Raw genomic sequence first — 19792 nt, 5'->3', positions numbered from 1 at the left:
CGGGAAAGGAGAGAGAAAGAAGGAAGGAGAGAGAGAGAGAGTTAGAGAGAGAAACCCAACCGGCCAACCGCTGTTCACCTATTTCCGGTCACCAGAACAGTACACACACCACCCTAGCTTGAAGCCCACCTAAAAACAGACCGGCCAGCCAAAAATCACGGCCAACCGACTGTCGACGCACCCGGATCGAGATTTTTTCTAGCAACATCGCCAATTACTTCAAACCCAGATTTCTCTCCATTCTGACCTCCGTTTGTCTCACCGTCGGTCCCGTTGAGTCACCCATTCCCCGATCTACCTTCCCACCAAAAATCACGGCCAGTGGCCACTAGACGCCCCACCGGTGGTGGCGGATTCCGGTGACCACGGTGGCTCGTCAGGAAATTGACTTTTCAGTGAGTTTCCAGTTGCACCGCCCATCCTTTCCCACTAATTTCGACCCCGTGAACCCAAATCCAGTGTCCACTTTCCTCAATTCGCGACGGATTGAGAGAAGCGAGGACTTAAAATCCAAGAGCTTTCCGGCGAGATTCCGGCCACCACGGATTCGATTTCCGGGAAGTAAGACCAGATTCATAATCCTTGTTTCACAAGCTTCGATTCGGTATATTACTTGTAAATTTTGGTTGTCGTTTGTGTTAGTCCCCCTGGGTACCGGGTAGTATTTATCCGAATAAAATATTAATTTATTTGAGTTGTATAATATTGTTGTTCTAGGAGCACGTGTGCGTCGCGTCATGGAATTGATCCCATTGAGGATCTTGGGTTAATTGCATGCTTGAGGTGAGTGACCCACCTTCAAAATTAATTTTGGGTGTTAAATTATATTTATTTTATGATAATTAAATGTTTGAATTTAATATTTATGTATTAAATATTTAGCAAAATTATATTTGAAATTTTGATGGCACAATTTGAATAAATTGAAATGTATATGTGCATTAAATCATATTTTGATTTTGATAAATTATAGAAATTCATTTTATGAAAATTTGATATTTAAGGAAATTATGATTTTAACATTTTTGATTTATTATTGAAATTATTGTGAGCTTATTTCAAGCAATAAAAATGCATATATATGGATTTATGAATTTCGGAATTTTTATGTGATTTAATTATATTTTGAATTTTGAGGAATTGAAGGAATACTTATTTTAAATTATTGATAATTTCATTGATGGATTTATTATGTGTTTGAAATGTGTATTTATGAGAATTTTGATTATTGTGGATTTCATGAGGATTAAATGACATATTTGATTCAAATTGGTTTTTGAATATTTGAGAAAGAAATATTGATTTAATCTATTATGTTTCAAAAATATGTATGCAATTGGAAAATTTGGATATTGAAATTGATGGAAGTTATGACGATGATTTATAAAGAAAATATGGAAAATTTACGGGTTTAATTGGATGGAATAAACCCGGTAGTGTTTATGAGATTTTGATATTTGAAAATAAAAATATTGATTTTATGATTTTTAGATGCACCATACACGTACTGGTGTTCTTTATACATGGATATTATTAGCGCGCAGGTGGATGTGATGAGTGCGTAGGTAGGTATGAGTAGCGCACATGTGATTATGGTATTGTCCTGTGGTTGCCATCGGATGAGGGTAGGCCGCCCCTCTATGGCCGGGACTCCTGTTTGCAGTGGCGCGGTGGGACGCTATACGACCGTATGCCGGTTTCTCTCTTTAACCTCCTGTCTGGCGGTATCTTGGGACGCTGGGTACCGTTGGCGCCACTGGTATATAGTGGGTGCATCAAATGATTTTCAGAACAGGGATTTTAAAATAAATATTTGAAATTGTATTTAAATTAAGAATATATTTAATGTTGTTTTTATTATTTATTAAATTTAAAGCTTTACACAAATTTTATAAAATTGTTATCGTGATTTTATTACTTATTCTCGTTAATGTTTAAAAGTTATTTGCCTTGATTTTATCATTTAAATCGATTTGGTATTTTAAGATAAATTCTATTATATTTTTGTCATTTGTTTTATATAGATGCTTAAATTGATTTAAAACGTTTCTTTGATTATTTCATTGATTTAATTAATAAATTTTATAATTTATATATTGGGTTTATTTTTGTTCTTATACCAAATTTCTTTAATACAAGTTTATTTATGATTTTATTTATTGTATCCAATGATGTCTTATTCTATATTTCCATTATAAATTTGGATCCTTAAATTCTTGTATTTTATTTGAAATTTATTTTACTAATTATTTCTTGATTTTTGGGGCATAAAATGTTGGGTTTTGCGAAAATGTTTTAAAAAGAAAACTTTTCCAACTGAGTGAATCGTGAGGGTTTTGAGAGAAAATATTAATTTTAACTATCTATTATTTATTTACTTATTTCTCATTAATCAATTAACTAAGTTATTGTCATTTTATTTTTACTATTATATAGTAGATTGGGTTACTCACTGAGATGATTAGCATCTCATATTTCTAAATTCCGTTCCACTAGGTACAAGGATTGGGAGACATTGATTGTTCGGGATGAGCCCGACGTCTCAGTTCATTGCCGAAAGTCCAAGAAGCATTTCTTCCCTTTTTCCTCTTCATCTTGTATTGCTTCTTCATCTGTCATTGTATTAATTTTATAATTATTTGTATAATGCTCTGTATACTGATTGGACACATATTTATTGAATCATATATTGATTCCCTGTTGTTATTTTGGAGTGCTGTAAATTTGCGGAAACAAATTGTAGTAATGTGGGAGAAATAAGGTGGTGTATATAGAAGTGTGTTTTCAGTGCAGAAAATTTTGTGGTAAGTCCAACTCTTAGGGGAGATTCTATTGGATTTTTCTTCGAAGGGTCCGGTAGGATTTGCCTGGGATCAGGGCTTGTCTAGGGTTCCGGTAAGAAATTTTAGACCGGTCCTGACAATCAAGGATATAAAAGGGATTATTATGATTAGAATTAACATGTGCACTTTTAGCCTCCAATTCCATCTCATCATTTGTTAGGTGGGTCATTAATAGATGCATAACAAAACACTCTAGTGGTAGTCAACTTGTTAATAACAGAAAAACAATGAAAAAGAAAAAGTAAAAATTGAAAAAACAAATATATGATAGAAATGGAAAATAAAAAAAAAGAAATAAAGAAAAAATGGAAACTTAGGAAAAAGAACAAAATAGAAGAGAGAGAGAGAATATTTGATAAGGAAAAAACGGAGAATAAGGAAAAAGAAAAAAATAGCAAAATAAATAATTGATATAAGAAATATTTGCCAAAAAAATTGATAAAAGAAGTAAAATAAAAAAATAAAAAATAAAAAATAAAAAAACTAGTAGGTATATAATGAAGGAAAGGAAAATAAAAAATAACAATAAAAAAATAATTGATGTAAGTTGTTCTATTAAAAAAAAAAGAGGAAGATAAAATAAGAAAATAAGAAAGTTTAATTGAATACATTTATCAAGGCATAATATTCTATCTTTCTCTCTCTATAACTTTCTCTCTCTAAAATATTCTAAAGAATTAAAGTAATGTTTTCTCTCTATAACTTTTTCTCTATAAAATAGAGAAACGCAGATTAAAGAAAAAATGTAAACAAAACAAATTAAAATAATATGTATTTTATTATTTTCAAAACATGTGAAAACTTCATTTTATTTTTTTTCAAATTTTGTTTTTTTTCCATTTGTTTTCTAAAACTATTTTTGAAAACTGATGGACAAATAAGTAATCTTTTGTTTTGAAAACAGTTTTCTGTCCTGTAAAACAAAAAACTGTTTTAAAAACAGATGACCAAACAAGCCCTAATATCTCCTTGCTTGCTCTTTCATTGATATCTATATATATTGATATATATTCCTTCTCTTTTACTTCAAGAGACGAAGTGCGTAAGATGGGATTGAACAGCTTTCCAACATCGGTCATAATCTATCCTTCTGTAATGGTTGGTGTTATGCTAATCATCCTACTCCTCTACTACTTTTGCCATGTATTTCATGTGGGGCATGAGGAAGAAACCGAAGCTGATCGGGTAACCACTGCATCCAATATTCAACCATGTCCACACTACAACCACAATGACCTCGAAAGCGGAAAACAACATGTTACTAAAACCACTACTGCAGGCAACCTGCATGCAAGTAATATGCTTACTTTGACTGTAGCCTATGTTGCTACCGCAAGCACAAGTGCTGGAGGTGGTGCCCACCACCACCACTACTATGGTAGTGGTGGAGGTGCCTCCCACCATTGTGGTGGTGGAGGGGGCTGGAGTGGAGTTGGCACTCACCACCATATTGGTGGCGGAGGTCACACTGTCTTCCACCACCATTTTTGAAGTTGATACAAAAATTTTAAAGTAGAAATATTATATAGTATTTTCTTTTCTTTTATTTTTGGGTCCTATGAATTTTATTTAATGGAAAAATACTTTTCTCTCCACCATTGTGGAGGAATTTCTATGTTTGTACTTGTTTACTGTACAAAATTACGGTCGATTCAAATTACATATTAGTTAAATTAGTTTTTCTCTAATTATCGCTAATAATTACCTTTTCTGTATTTGTTAGATTTTTTTTGACAAATTATGTATTTGATAGACAATTTTTTGCTTTATTAATTTCGTTTATTTTATTTTATTTTTTTTCCTTTTGCATTCATACAAAGCTAACATAATTTTCCACTTTTTTGCACTAAATTCTTAATTTTAATTACAGAAAATTATACAAGATAATTGTTATGATCACTTCTTTATATTATTATTTTTTTAAAATGATAAACTAAAAAGTGGGGTAGAAAATAGAAATAATTTTACACGATACAAAAAATTAAAAAAATGTAAAATTTTTAATATAATTTTGAAGTTTTGCACTTTAGTACCTCTAATTTTTTAAAAAATGCATTTTGATATTGATTTACAATTTATATGGGATAACTACAATAAAATACTTTATAGCTTAAAATTTTCATAGGATCATCATTATTTTCATTTTTTATATAAACTTACCTTCAAGTTGTATTTTGCTTACAATTTATCTTTTTTTAACTTAAAAATATATTGTGAAAAACTTAAAATTCAAAAAGAAAAAGACAAAAATACCCTTGTTGATAAAAGAAAACCAATTCATTTAAGAATTAGGAAAACTCAGATAAAACAACAAAAAGATTCTCTTGAACACTTATATCAACACTTATTTCAAACTCATAATTTATCTATGTCATGTTGGTGCTAGTTATTGTCATGACCCTTTCAGAGTTACATATCGATATCCTAGAATAGCTCTCCATTAGAAAAAATCTAATCAGAAATTCTACAGAAAAATCGGCAACCTTTTTTGTAACAAATTATACAGAAAATCTGACAGCATTTCCTCTATAAATTGGACTTTCTCAAGTATTCCTTGCATAAAAAGCATATTCTAAAAATATAGACCTGCCTTATTCCTCCCCCTTATTATGAATTTCCACAATTTATAGGATTTTAATAAAAACAATGTAAAAATATCAACAATAAACCATAAGTACTTTTTTATGTATTAGGATCCCTCCTAAAGTTTCCTACTTGAACCCCAAAATGTCTCTTCCCTAAGTTTTAGCTTAGCACAAGAAACATACTCCTATAAATTCATATCTGTCCACACCTCCTACTCACAATAGTTCCACACTTTTATAATACTTCATAAATACGCCAGCACCTAAATATAAATAAAAAAATAGTAATAATAATAATAATAATCATAAAAATAAAGATAACTTGGATCTCAACATCAAAGAAATATCCAGATTGAGAAACAATAAATTGTAAGATATTCTTAAATGAAATAATTTATATTAAAGTAAACATGTAAAAATAATATTTTAAATTGAATAGTTAAAGTTGTAATAATAATTCTGATAACACAACCACTATTCAGAGCCAACATAAATACATATTTTCTTTATATGAATATGTATACAATTTCTCAAAGGTTTTGAAGCCCGTAGACTAAATACACCTGCAACATATGCTTTCAAATTCATAAAATCATCAGTTTAGACGAATATAATAACCATGCAATTGATCATAATAATAATAGTAGTGATAATAATAATATTATAAAAATAGAACAAAAAATGATAAATATATTACTTAAACCACACACTTGTAGTGAAAATATACCCGATGTATCATATGATATACCAGTGCACAGTTTCATGATATCTGTCTTCTGTGGATATACCACTACTAATACAACCAGGAGTGGTTGCTTATAATGGCCATCCAACCTGTTGATCTTCTACATAGTAGAAACACAATACTAAATAGTTCATGAGCCTAATCAAGTCATTTCCTCGATACGGTATGATACACCTAACACATACTATGTCGAAAAAAATATTTGATGCACCATATGATATAGTAGTACTGTGAAGTAGTATTTACCATCCCAGATTTAGTTGACAGATTGGGGGGGCAAGGGAGCGAGAAGAAGAGAACCTCCATGCGACCCCTTTAGCATTTTAAAGGTATTGATGCTAAACAACCTACCATCCTACAATTAAAGGAAGGATGGCTAATGTCATCACTATAAAAATAAATAAAAAAATAAATAAAAAATCTATCTACACTTGCTTACCTTAGCACCCATAGCATGGCTAAATATAACCTGTCATCATTTGGCTGCAAGGAGGATGATTAATGTTACCCTCATTCACCACAGTGCATAAAGAATGACTACATATAACTTGTGCGCTAATATCATTTACGTGCATATCAGGAATACCAGTACTATATGGTGTATCTATAAACCAACTAATCATGTATAAACATACAAATACGACAACATTAATTTTTCATAATTACATTTTAAAATTGTCAATAAACATTTTAAATAAATAAATAAATAATGAACAAATAAAAGTAATAAGAATTAAGCATAACGAATAATTTTATATTTTCTAAAAAATCAAACATAACTTTATCCATATAGGTAGTACCCAAAAATCAACAATCAATAATAAAAAAAGTTGAAAACCCAAATATGATTTTAAGAGAATATACCATGTTGAAATCATCTTAACATTAAATGTTTTTATAACCCTCAATCCTTTTACATCAATATAAATAAATAAATAAATAATAAACAAATAATCTTACAAAATATTCACTATTATACATAATAAATATACTTATACCAATATATGAAGATTCATTTACACATTTTGTTAATATGAACACCAATTCCATCAATGCACTTTAATAAACTGACAAAGGAAAACCATAACATATTAAAATGCTCCTTCGAAAGTATAACTCCTTTACTTTTATAAATTCGCACATAAGTAAATACTTGGATAAACTTAAATAAGCGTAAACCAATCATTTAAATTTCACAAAACTATGGATCGACATTTAAAACAAATACATCAATAAATAAAATTATTTTAACTAAAAATAAACATCTAAATCTTTTGGAATTTTATTAAATAACACACTAAACCCAAATTTAATAATATATATATATATTTATTTATTTTACCCCAAAATATAATTTGCAAAAGTATATCACTCATAGTACTGACATTTGCTTATCCTTGCTCTACTGCAGGGTTTGTCATAAGTTTCGTCGGTCCCAATATTGACATTTCCTCATCGTTGCTCTATTGCAGGGTTTGCCACAAGTTTAGTTAGGTTCCTAACATATAACATAGATGTTACTTAGATATCAAATACATTATTCAAGGATATTAGAATGCTTTAAATATTTGAAAATTTACTTTACTACTTCATATTTCCTAAGTTGCACTCCAAGGGAATCTAATTATATAGTGACCCTGAATGTACTATTGTCCAAAAATTTGGGTTTTCCTATTTATATCAAATTTCATGAAATTAAATATTTCATTTATCTGTATTTATAATTTGGAACCTAAATGCAATAAGAATTCTTAAGAAAAAAATTTCAATATAGACCAATTTTACGGTAATTACAAAATTAGCTAAAGACTAGTAATGTTTTAAATACTCGTCCATAATTGGCAAACTATATACCAAATGAAAGCTTATAAGATAACAATTGAGAATACTTAACTCAAATACATCAAACACGCCATCGGTGGCCAAAAAATGACCAAAAATTTTTGGCCAAATTTTAAACAGTCGTATCTCTCAAATGGTTTGGAATTTGAAAAATTGAAGACCATATTTGGAATCAAAGGGTTTAATGTAGGGGAAATAGAGGTATGGATGAGCCTGGGCTTGACGAATAATGGGCAAAATGTCAGAATTTTAAAAACAACCACCACCGACTTCGTCGTTCGATCTGGGTGAGTCCACCAGTGGCTGGTCGTGAAATTTAGCTGCCAAGGTTGCCGGCCCCTGGGCTTTGATGGTGGCCAGTGTAGGTCGAATATGGATGACTAGAAAATGGTCAATTCCAGCAAAACATAAGAGAGAAAAGAGAGAGAGCGAGAGAGAGAGAGAGAGAACTCATTCATCATGGTAGAGGAGAAAGAAAGAGAAAAAGAAAAAGAGGTTGGCCATGTGTAAAAATATGTAAAGGGATGTTTGGAAATATCCCTGATTGGTGCCATGTTATCCAGTAAAGTAAGTTCTAAAAAAATAAGTACAATTTTACATATCCGTAACTTTTCAGTCGTAGATGTAACAGCCTAGACCACCCACATGAGATATTGTCCGATTTGGGCCGGGCCCGCACGGTTTTGCTCTTCCCGACCCCAGTACAACGGTGGGTCACAGGAAAAGGCCTCGCAAGGGAAAGGTATCCACACCCACTTCTATGGCATGCTTCGTTCCCCTTTTCAACCGATATGGGATGTTACAATCCACCCTCCTTAGGGCTCAGCGTCCTCGCTGGCACACCGATCCGGGTCCGACTCTGATACCACTGTAACAGCCCAGACCACCCGCATGCGATATTGTCCGCTTTTGGCCGGGCCCGCACGGTTTTGCTCTTCCCGACCCCAGTACAACGGTAGGTCATAAGAAAAGGCCTCGCAAGGGAAAGGTATCCACACCCACTTATATGGCATGCTTCGTTCCCCTTTCCAACCGATGTGGGATGTTACAATCCAACTGTCAGGACCCGTCCAAGATTCCTTCCCGGAACCCTAGACAAGCCTTGATCCCAGGAAAATACCACCGAATCTTCCAACGGAAAATCCAGCAGCACCTCCCCTAAGGGTAGGACTTACCACAAATTTCTTGCACTAAAAACACACTTCTAATTCCATCCCCTTATTCCTTCCACAAAACTACAATTTGATTCCACAAATTTACAGCACTCCAAAGAACAATAAATCAGTGCATAAATAATAACTATACATCCAATACAGTATACAGAGCATTATACAATAAATGTGGAATTTATACAATGACAGATAAAGAAGCAATACAAGATGGAGAGGAAAAAGGGAAGAAATACTTCTTGGACTTTCGGCAACGAACTGAGACGTCTGGCTCGCCCCGGACGATCAACGTCTCCCAAGCTGGACCTAGGGGAACGGAATTTAAAAACGTGAGATGCTAATCATTTCAGTGAGTGACCCTATCTACTGAACACCTTTAATATTAATAATATAACAAATAAAGAAATTTAATTAATACCGACAATTAAATAAATAAATAATAATAACAACTGAAGTAATATTTTCTCTCAAAACCCTCACTATTCACTCCGTTTGAAATGTTCCCCTTTTAAAACATTTTCACAAAACCCGATATTCGTACTTCCCAAAAACCAAGGGATCAAACAATTTAATAAACAACAAATAAATAAATACCCCAAATGTAATTAAAATGTGAATACATATAATAAATCATTTTTGTACTCTTTGGGGTTTGAAATTTTATCTGAAAATTCACACTTGACGCACCACACCATATACCGGTGATGCCCTTAGATATCCAGCGTCCCGAGCACCGACTGGCGGGGAGATTAAAGAAAGAAACTTGCAAACGGCACTTCGGCGTCCCGACAGTACCGCTGCTGAAACCGTCATCCCGGCCAAGGAGGGGGGCGGCTGATGCGCAATATATAAGACTTGCCTGCCCTTGGTCCAATGGCAACTCATGGGAGACATAATACTTGCGCGCTAAACCACATATACACCAGAACACCAATACTGTATGAGTGCGTCTAAAATAATTACTAAATTAATTATAACCGTACCGTTTTTCAAAATTACCGTGGAAAATATACCAATTTTAATTTTACCATCCCACATATTTTCCCTTAACAGACCCGGTACGAAACCATCAATAACGATAAAACAATATTTTTTTTCGTAACACGAGGTCCAACAAATAATATTACATGGGCATAATTATAAAATTAAACCACCAATTTAAACAAATAATTTTCTTAAAATAATCAAACCAATTATGCTAAAAAATAATATAAAAATCCAAACACAATTAATTACTGAAAATACTTGCTCATGTGTAATAAATACCATTAACTCACAATAAAATAATAATCGGGAATTTCTTAATGACCCCAAAATTCCGTTTAGCTCCAATAAACATACACGTACTTATAAAATAATATTTTTTCATAATTGTAATTAAATTTCACCACATAAGCATAATTGCAGATACCAATTAAACACCAAATAAATATAATTAATTACCCAAAATATTTATTAAAGGTGGGTCACTCACCTGGAGCACGCAATTAAACTAAGATCCTCCATGGGATCAATTCCATGACTGACCCGTGCTCCTAAAACACAATTCACATACAGTCAAATAAATTAATATTTTATTCGGGTAAATAATAGGCGGTACCCGGGGGGTTAAACACAAACGTTAACCAAAATTGTCGAATAATATACCAAATCGAAGCTTGTGGAATGAGGATCGCATTACCAGTCTCCATCGACCCCAATTCTATCGATGGTGGTCGGAATTTGGCCGGAAAGCTTCGGCCGGTCTTGATTCCTTCGCATCTCACAAACCACTTCGAATTTTGGAAATTGGAGGCCATATTTGAACTCAGAGGACCCAAAATAGGGGAAAGGGAGGTTCAATTTGGACTGGGTTGGCCGGAATACGGCGGAATCGCCAGAAAATTTCAAGTCGCTGCCACCGACTTCACCGGCCCGATCTGGGCGCGTCGCCGACCGGTCGGCAGCCAAATTTGGCTGGTAAGCTCGGCGGCGTGTGGTCTTGGATGGTGGCCGGCGTGTGTGGCTTGTGGTGGCCGGAGAAAGATGAACACGGGAGAGAGAGAGACACGGCCGGTGGGAAGAAAAATGAAGGAAGAAGGAAGAAGAAGGAGGAAGAAGAAGAAGAAAGAAAAAAAAGAAATTCCCCCCCGTGTCCCCCCCCCCCCCCCCCCCCCCTTTTTTCCCCACGTGGGGAGAAGAAAAAAAGAAAAAAGAAAAAAGAAAAGAAAAAGAAATAAAAAGAAATAAATTAAAAATAATTAAACAATATTAAAAAAATAATATTATTACATAAAATAATAATAAAATAATATGATATTAAACATGGTTGACATGTAGCATCTCAACATGGTGACACATGGTCACATTTATTAAGTCACACGTGGCACATCGTTACACGTTTAAAAAAAATAATATTAAAATAATACAGTATTTGAAAAACTCTATAGGTCCATAACTTTCAAACCACATGTCCAAATCGGACGTGCCGCTAGTCTACGGACTCGTATCGACTAGTACTTCACAACCATGCATGAGTCAAAGCTCAACTTTGCATGAATAAAAAGTCAACTCGGCACCCCTTGGACAGTTTGGACCTCAACTTGTTTTGCTCATAACTTTCAAACCGTAACTCCATTTTTAACGTGCTACTAGTCTACGAACTCGTGCCAACGTGTACTTCGTAACGGTACCTCAGTCAACCAAGAATTCCATCCGAGTTAAAAAGTCAACTTTTAACCCTTTCGATCAACGGTCAAAGTCAAAGTCAACGATCAATGGTCAATCTCCGTCAAAGTTAGAAAATTTCCGTTGTATTTTAGGACGGGGTGTTACAGTAGATGTAATGTAAGCATGCTATTAACCTACAGACTCATATCGTTGAACACTATATGATGGTAAATAAGTCAAAACCATAATTTTTATGAATAAAAAATCAACCTTTGTAACAGCCCAGTCCACCCGCATAAGATATTGTCTACTTTGAGCCCGGCCTGCAAGATTTTAAAAGGTCTTTCAGTGGTTAGGGGTCCTACCCCTTTGCCTGCCAGTTCCACTGGCTCGGGCCTCCCAGGCCCAACCGAGATATTGTCCACTTTGGCTCACCACCTCATGGCTTTGCTTCCTCACAGAAAGGCCTCTCAAGGAAAAGGTATCCACACTCTCTTATAAGGTATGCTTCATTCCCCTTTCCAACCAATGTGGGATCTCACAATCCACCATCCTTAGGGCCCAGCGTTTTCGCTGGCACACCGATCCGGGTCTGGCTCTGATACCAACTGTAGCAGCCTAGTCCACCTGCATGAGATATTGTCCTCTTTGGGTCTGGCTCGTACGGTTTTAAAAGACCTCTCAGTGGTTAGGGGTCCCACCCTTTACCTGTCAATCCCATTGGCTCGGGCCTCCTAGGCCCAACCGAAATATTGTCCGCTTTGGCTCACCATCTCATGGCTTTGCTTCCTCATAGGAAGACCTCTTAAGGGAAAGGTATCCATACCCTCTTATAAGACATGCTTCGTTCCCCTTTCCAACAGATGTGGGATTTCACAACCTTGGCCTCGCCCAATTAGTTCAAACCTCACTTTGATTTGATCATAACTTTTTGATCTCAACTTTGTTTTAACATGCTACTAGTCTACAAATGCATGATGACGCATATTTCATGGTGATGCCCTGGTTAAAATGAAACTCTAGGTGTACTAAAAAGTTAATTATGGGACCCACTCAGTCAACCTTGATCAATTTAGGTGAGACTTAATCAAAAATTCAAATTCAAAGTAATTTTTTGGATCGGGGTTATAGTTGGAGTGAAATCGGGATATTAGATGTAACAGCCTAGTCCACCCGCATGCGATATTGTCCACTTTGGGTCCAGTCCGCACGGTTTTGTCAAAATGCATCGCAAGGGAAAGGTATCCGCACCTTCTTTTAAGGCATGCTTCGTTCTCCTTTCCAACCGATGTGAGATCTCACAATCCTCCCCCCTTATGTGAGATCTCACAATCCTCCCCCCTTAGGGCCCAGCGTCCTTGCAGAGGCCCAGCGTCCTTGCTGGCACACCGATCTAGGTATTGGCTCTGATACCAACTATAACAGCCCAGTCCACCCGCATGCGATATTATACGCTTTGGGTCCAGCCCACACGGTTTTGTCAAAATGCGTCGCAAGGGAAAAGTATCCACACCCTCTTTTAAGGCATGCTTTGTTTTCCTTTCCAACCGATGTGGGATCTCACATTAAACTTAGAAAATTTTTGTAGATTTTGATAGAAGGGAGATCCGAAATGACATCATATAAGACTAAGAAGAAAGATTATTAAACTAAAATGTTACTATTAATGTTTGATCAGTTAACATGGAGATGCCTGTGACAACATTTCAAAATTTGTCAAAGTTAGATTGTAAAACATAACATTGAAAATCGGCACCTAATCAGTTTATGGCCATCTATGACTAAATCTATGTGATAACACAAAAGTTGACATTGAATAACTGGGTCAATCGTACTAATGTGGGCAGGACAATTATTCTCATTGAAGCATGCCTGCTAATGTGTCAATGAAATGTTTGTCGCAGTTGATGGGCTTCAGTGACAATTTTTTTAGTGGCAATCAGAAAAATTGTAAACGTTGCTCCCCTTTTTTTTTTTTTTTTTTTTTCGGTAGTGTACGTTGAAAAAAAAAAAGTTGGTGACATAATGGTTGAAAAAGTATTATTATTATTATTATTACTATTATTATTACGGATGAATATTATTGTTATTATTCAACAGTATGAAACGGATACAAACTAAAACTGACCACATCTGTTTTTGTCATTTCTCGGTTCTCTAAATTGACCAAATCTAGCGGTCAATGCCTATTCATGATATATCCAACGATTGGTGACATATACATTCATGAACAGACACACATGCATGCATATTGATAGATAGGAAAAACACCGCAATTTTAGAAAGGGCTGCAACGTTCCTACTTGCAAAGTTTCGAAGAAATTCTAATTATTTAATTAGCGGGCAAGCCATATGGATTTTATTAATTTAAACTATAAATGCAAAAATAAAATTTGACACAACTACTATTTGATCAATACACCATGTAGCAAAATGCTATATATATATATATATATATAGAGAGAGAGAGAATATACTCATAAAGTCAACATGACTTTTTTCTTTTTTTTGGGCAAACCCGAGAATTTCAATTTTAGTTGCCCGTTTTCCTCACCCTTGAATAAAGAGGTGGAATGCTTTGTTCATTCCTAAAGAAGTTGGTTGGATCGACCACAGTCTTTACTTGAACCAACCTATCGAAATTATTTTTGAAATACTTGATCCCCCATATGCTAGATTCAGTGTAACTAGTATTTCCCTTGCCATTTTTTCCAATATCGAGATCTCTATAATTCAAATATGCAGCTCTTGGATTTTTGGACACAAAGGGAGTCATATTATCATAAAACTTTCTCATCCAACTTATATGACTTTGTGCAGCTTCATTCCCTTCTTCTTCCCAATTCAGCAAGTATTGAATTTTGTAGATATTTCCAGCTCTGTGTGGGAATGGAATTTCGGATTCCGAAACCTCCTTCATTTTCCCTCCATAAGGAACAAAGATTAGCATAGCCTTTCCCACCTCTTCTTCATAAATCTTTTCCCATATTCCTTCCAATGAAGTTTCGGAAATAGGTTCTTTCACATAGTCAGATTTTATTTTGAAAGGTAATATCACTCGTGAAGGACGCTTGTCAAGCAAAACTTCCAATGATTCTCCACTTGGGAATCCACTAAAGTAAAGAGTGGATTCGATCCAACTCATTTCGTTGCAATCTTGTTTCGTTAAACCGAGCTCGGGAAAGCTCTTCTCCATCAACGGAAGAAGCCTATCAACTCCTAAGAACAATGAATTGAATGAAGCTTGTATTGTTTTCTTCCCTTCTTCACCGGTAATTACACTTTGCAAGATGACTCTAATAAACAGATCTTCATCAAGTTTGTCCGCGACATTTTGCCAACGATGAACGAGTTTGGTTGCATTTTGTTCCAAGTTCCTATTAACTGTGAATACAGTCACAGTTGATGGAACAGGAAGGAGCTTAATCTTCCATGCAAGAACAACTCCAAAGCTCGCTCCTCCACCACCTCGAATAGCCCAGAAGAGATCTTCTCCCATGGATTCTCTATCAAGAAATCTTCCTTCAGCATCAACTATATGTGCATCAACAACATGTTCAGCTGCTATGCCATATTTTCGCAACATAGTTCCGTAGCCTCCTCCACTTAAATGTCCACCAACACCCACAGTGGGGATAATAGCAGCAGGAAATCCGAGAGTTCTACTTTTCTCTGCAATTCTGTAATAAACTTCGCCGATTGTAGAACCAGCTTCAATCCATGCGGTGCTTTCTTCAAGATCTACCGTGATCGAAGTGAGGTTTATCAGATCGATTACAAGGAATGGTACGTCAGAAACGTACGAAAGACCTTCATAGTCATGGCCACCGCTTCGAACTCTAATCTGCATGCCATGATGCCGGGAACAGTTAATGGCTGCTGGGACATGTGAAACATGCAATGGTGTAAGAATAACGAGGGGTTTTGGGGTGGAGGGAGAAGAGAATCTTGGATTTTGTATGGAAAAATTTAAGATGGATGAATATGAGGGATGTGTAGGAGTGTAAATGAGCTGGGAAATGGCACTCGCGTTTGGAGATTGGGAAAGACATTGAAGAAAGTTTTCGTGGGTCTCAGCTGAAAAAGCAGCCCCTGAAATTGATAACAGAATAACAAATGCAAGCGGAAACATTATTGAAGACAAATCAGACTTCAATATTAATTGTTGGTGCTGAAATCTCCCTCAATTTATTAAAAATAAATCAACAAATAAAAAGAAACTTATATAACCCTTCTTGTGCATGAATAAACACGGGTCTCCCTACACCAATTCTTAGATTATTATCAATTTTATAATTTAAATCAATTCCTTAGTTACTTCTTTCAATGGGCAAATAAAGATCAGCATGTGTAGCATTTACATAAATAGCTTATCAATAGAGATATACTAGACGTACTTTTTAAGAATAAAATTAATAAAAAAATATGAAATAAATCCTGGATAATTAATTTTGTTTTGTAATTATATTTATTATGGAAATTTTCTATTCAAGCATATATTATCCATGTGAATCGTTGCAAAATTTATTTACATTCTTGAAGAACATGTTAACAGAATTGAGCTTTCCGACATGATCGTGATATTTCTTTTTTTCTTTTTTCTTTTTTTTATTATAACTTGAGTGAGAGAATTTTCACTTTAAAGTTTAAACCTTGTATTTGAAGAAATACTTTATAAGAATAACAATAATTGAGACATAACGAGGTAGGAACATACATTATCAATGCATGGACAATTAATATTCACATATGTAAGCAAAACTAACATATGATAAAGTACCACGCAACTTTTTTCAAGCATAAAGAATACGAGATTGAAAGACTTAAAATAAAACAAAGTAAGTATTTCTATTGATATGTCGAGAGTATTTATACATGAACTGCGGCTGTTAGATCATCCAACACAACTGCCTGCTATGATGGGGCAACATGGGGCAAACAAATTGCCACCTATAGGTTATCTCCTAGAAATTGAATTCCCTTTTACTACTTAAATTTCTTTTGAACAAAACTAATTAATATAATCATCATGCATATATTAGATTTTGATGTCATTAGTAATGACAAATATTATTTAGTCTACAATTTTAGATCAAAAAATTTGATAAAAACTAGTTACAAATAATTATTAATAAAAACCTGACAAAATATTTTTAACAATATTTTTTTTTCTTTTGGAACAAAAAATTATATCACAAACTTTGATCTTGATAATCAAATTCGTGCCCATAAAAAGTTAGTAGCGGAAAGTATCATTGTCGGTATTAATTCAACAGTACGAAACAGATACAAACTAAAATTGACCAAATCTGTTTTTGTCTTTTCTCGGTTCTCCAAATTGACCAAATCTAGCGGTCAATGCCTATTCATTATAATATGATAATATCCAGCGGTTGGTATATTTACATACATACGAGCAAACACACACGCATATTTCGCCCAAAAATAAAATAAAAAATAAAAAAATAAAAAAAGGCATATTGAGAAAGAGAAAATTGATAAGATATCTAGCGAGGATATATATGCTACGGGTCCTAAGAGTTGGAGATCAAGATGATCTCTTCCATAGTTTGGTTTGCCGTAATTCCTTAATTAGCTGAAGGGATTCCAATTAAGCAATAGTCCTGAAGTCTTGTTGGGTTTTGTTATTCTGTGCATATCGGTTTTGTTGTCTTGTACAGTATAAATACAAAGCTGTAACCAAGTGTAAATGGGTATTGCAATCAATATATATATATTTTGAAGAATTCTTTGATTCGTTGTTTTGTCGATTACTTGTTAACTGTATTGTTATTTCATCAAAAAACACCATAGTTTAAGAAAGGGCTGCAACCCACTTGCAAAATATAAAGAAATTCTAATTATTTAATTAGCGGGCAAGCCAAATGAATTTTATTAAATTAAATTATATAAATGCAAAACTAAATTTTGGACACAACTACTATTTAATCAATACATGTACACCTTATAGTAAAATCCTATATATATATATATATATATATACTCCTAAAGTCCACATGACCTTTTTTTTTTTGGGGCAAACCCAAAAATTTCAAATCTAATTGCCTGGTTTCTTCACCCTTGATGAAAGAGGTGGAATGCTTTGTTCATTCCTAAAGAAGTTGGTAGGATCAACCACAGTCTTTATATAAACCAACCTATTGAAATTATTCTTGAAATACTTGATCCCCCATATGCTTGATTCTGTGTAACTAGTAATTCCTTTGCTATTTGTTCCAATATCAAGATCCCTATAATTCAAATATGCGGCTCTTGGATTTTTGGACACATAGGGAGTCATGTAAGCATAAAACTTTCTCATCCAGTTTATATGCCTTTGCGCAGCTTCATTCCCCTTTTCTTCCCAATTCAGCAAGTACTGAATTTTGTAGATATTTCCAGCTCTGTGCGGGAACGGAATTTCGGATTCCGAAACCTCCTTCATTTTCCCCCCATAAGGAACCAAGATTAGCATAGCCTTGCCCACCTCTTCTTCATAAATCTTTTCCCAAATCCTTTCCCATGAAATTTCGGAAATAGGCTCTTTCACGTAGTCAGATTTTATTTTGAAAGGCAGTATCACTCCTGAAGGACTTCTGTCAAGCAAAACTTCCAATGATTCTCCACTTGCGAATCCATTAAAGTAAAGTGTGGATTCTATCCAACTCATTTCGGTGCAATCCTCTTTCGTTAAACCGAGCTCGGGAAAGCTCTTCTCCATCAATGGAAGCAGCCTATCAACTCCTCCCAAGAACAATGAATTGAATGCAGCTTGTATCGTTTTCTTCCCTTCTTCGCCGGCACTCACACTTTGCAAGATGACTCTGATAAATAGATCTTCATCGAGTTTGTCGGCAACATGTTGCCAACGATGAACGAGTTTGGTTGCATTTTGTTCCAAGTTCCTATTAACCGTGAATACAGTCACAGTTGATGGAACAGGAAGAAGCTTAATCTTCCATGCAAGAACAACTCCAAAGCTCGCTCCTCCACCTCCTCGAATGGCCCAAAAGAGATCTTCTCCCATGGATTCTCTGTCAAGATATCTTCCTTCAGCATCAACTATATGTGCATCGACAACATGTTCAGCTGCAATGCCATATTTTCGCAACATAGTTCCGTAGCCTCCTCCACTTAAATGTCCGCCAACACCAACTGTAGGGCAAATACCAGCAGGAAAGCCAAGAGTTCTACTTTTCTCTGCGATTCCATAATAAACTTCACCAAGAGTGGCACCAGCTCCAATCCATGCTGACTCGTTATCTACATCTACCGCGATCGAACGGAGTTTGACCAGATCGATCACGACGAATGGTACGTCAGAAACGTACGAAAGACCTTCATAGTCATGGCCACCGCTTCGAACCCTAATCTGCATGCCATGTTTTCTTGAACAGTTAATGGCTGCTTGGACATGTGAAACATGCACTGGTGTGAGAATAACGATGGGTTTCGGGGTAGAGGGAGAAGAGAATCTTGGATTTTGTATGGAAAAATTTAAGATGGATGAATATGAGAGATGTGTTGGGGTGTAGATGAGTTGGGAAATGGAAGTGGTGTTTGGAGAATGGGAAAGACATTGAAGAAAGTTTTCATGGGTTCGAGATGAAGAAGCTGGCCCTGAAATTGAAAAAAGAAGAACAACAAGAAGAGGAAAAATTAATGAAGAAGGTGATTCTGACTTCATTTTTGCTGGTTTTCTGATTAAAAAGTGAACCAAGATATAGTTTATTTATAGCTTTTTCTCCTTTTGGGTTTTTGTTACCACGATCATCACCAACTACTTTAATAATGAGAGAAGTCAACCATATCTAATTCAATTGATGTATATTCAAAATGGAATGAAGGACGCCTAGAAGTTTGAAACCAATAAATCAAAAAAGAAAGTCAATTTGCAACGTTGTTGAAATTTGACCTCTGACTTCATACATACATTATACATATATTATATATAATATA

General features: G+C 34.7%; 1 protein-coding gene and 1 pseudogene across 1 annotated transcript; both read right to left on the bottom strand.

The window, feature by feature from the left end:
- Positions 1–14366: 14366 nt before the first annotated feature.
- On the bottom strand, positions 14367–15965 carry LOC107433832 (tetrahydroberberine oxidase-like). The gene has a single exon (XM_016045194.3). The coding sequence runs from the start codon at positions 15963–15965 to the stop codon at positions 14367–14369; it is 1599 nt and encodes a 532-aa protein (XP_015900680.3).
- A 1721-nt stretch (positions 15966–17686) lies between these two features.
- Positions 17687–19575, bottom strand: LOC107418303 (tetrahydroberberine oxidase-like; annotated as a pseudogene).
- Positions 19576–19792: the final 217 nt, after the last annotated feature.

This window comes from Ziziphus jujuba, chromosome 1, assembly GCF_031755915.1.
Source record: "Ziziphus jujuba cultivar Dongzao chromosome 1, ASM3175591v1".
Classification (NCBI taxonomy): Eukaryota; Viridiplantae; Streptophyta; class Magnoliopsida; order Rosales; family Rhamnaceae; genus Ziziphus; species Ziziphus jujuba.
This window is presented reverse-complemented; position numbering and strand designations above follow the sequence as displayed.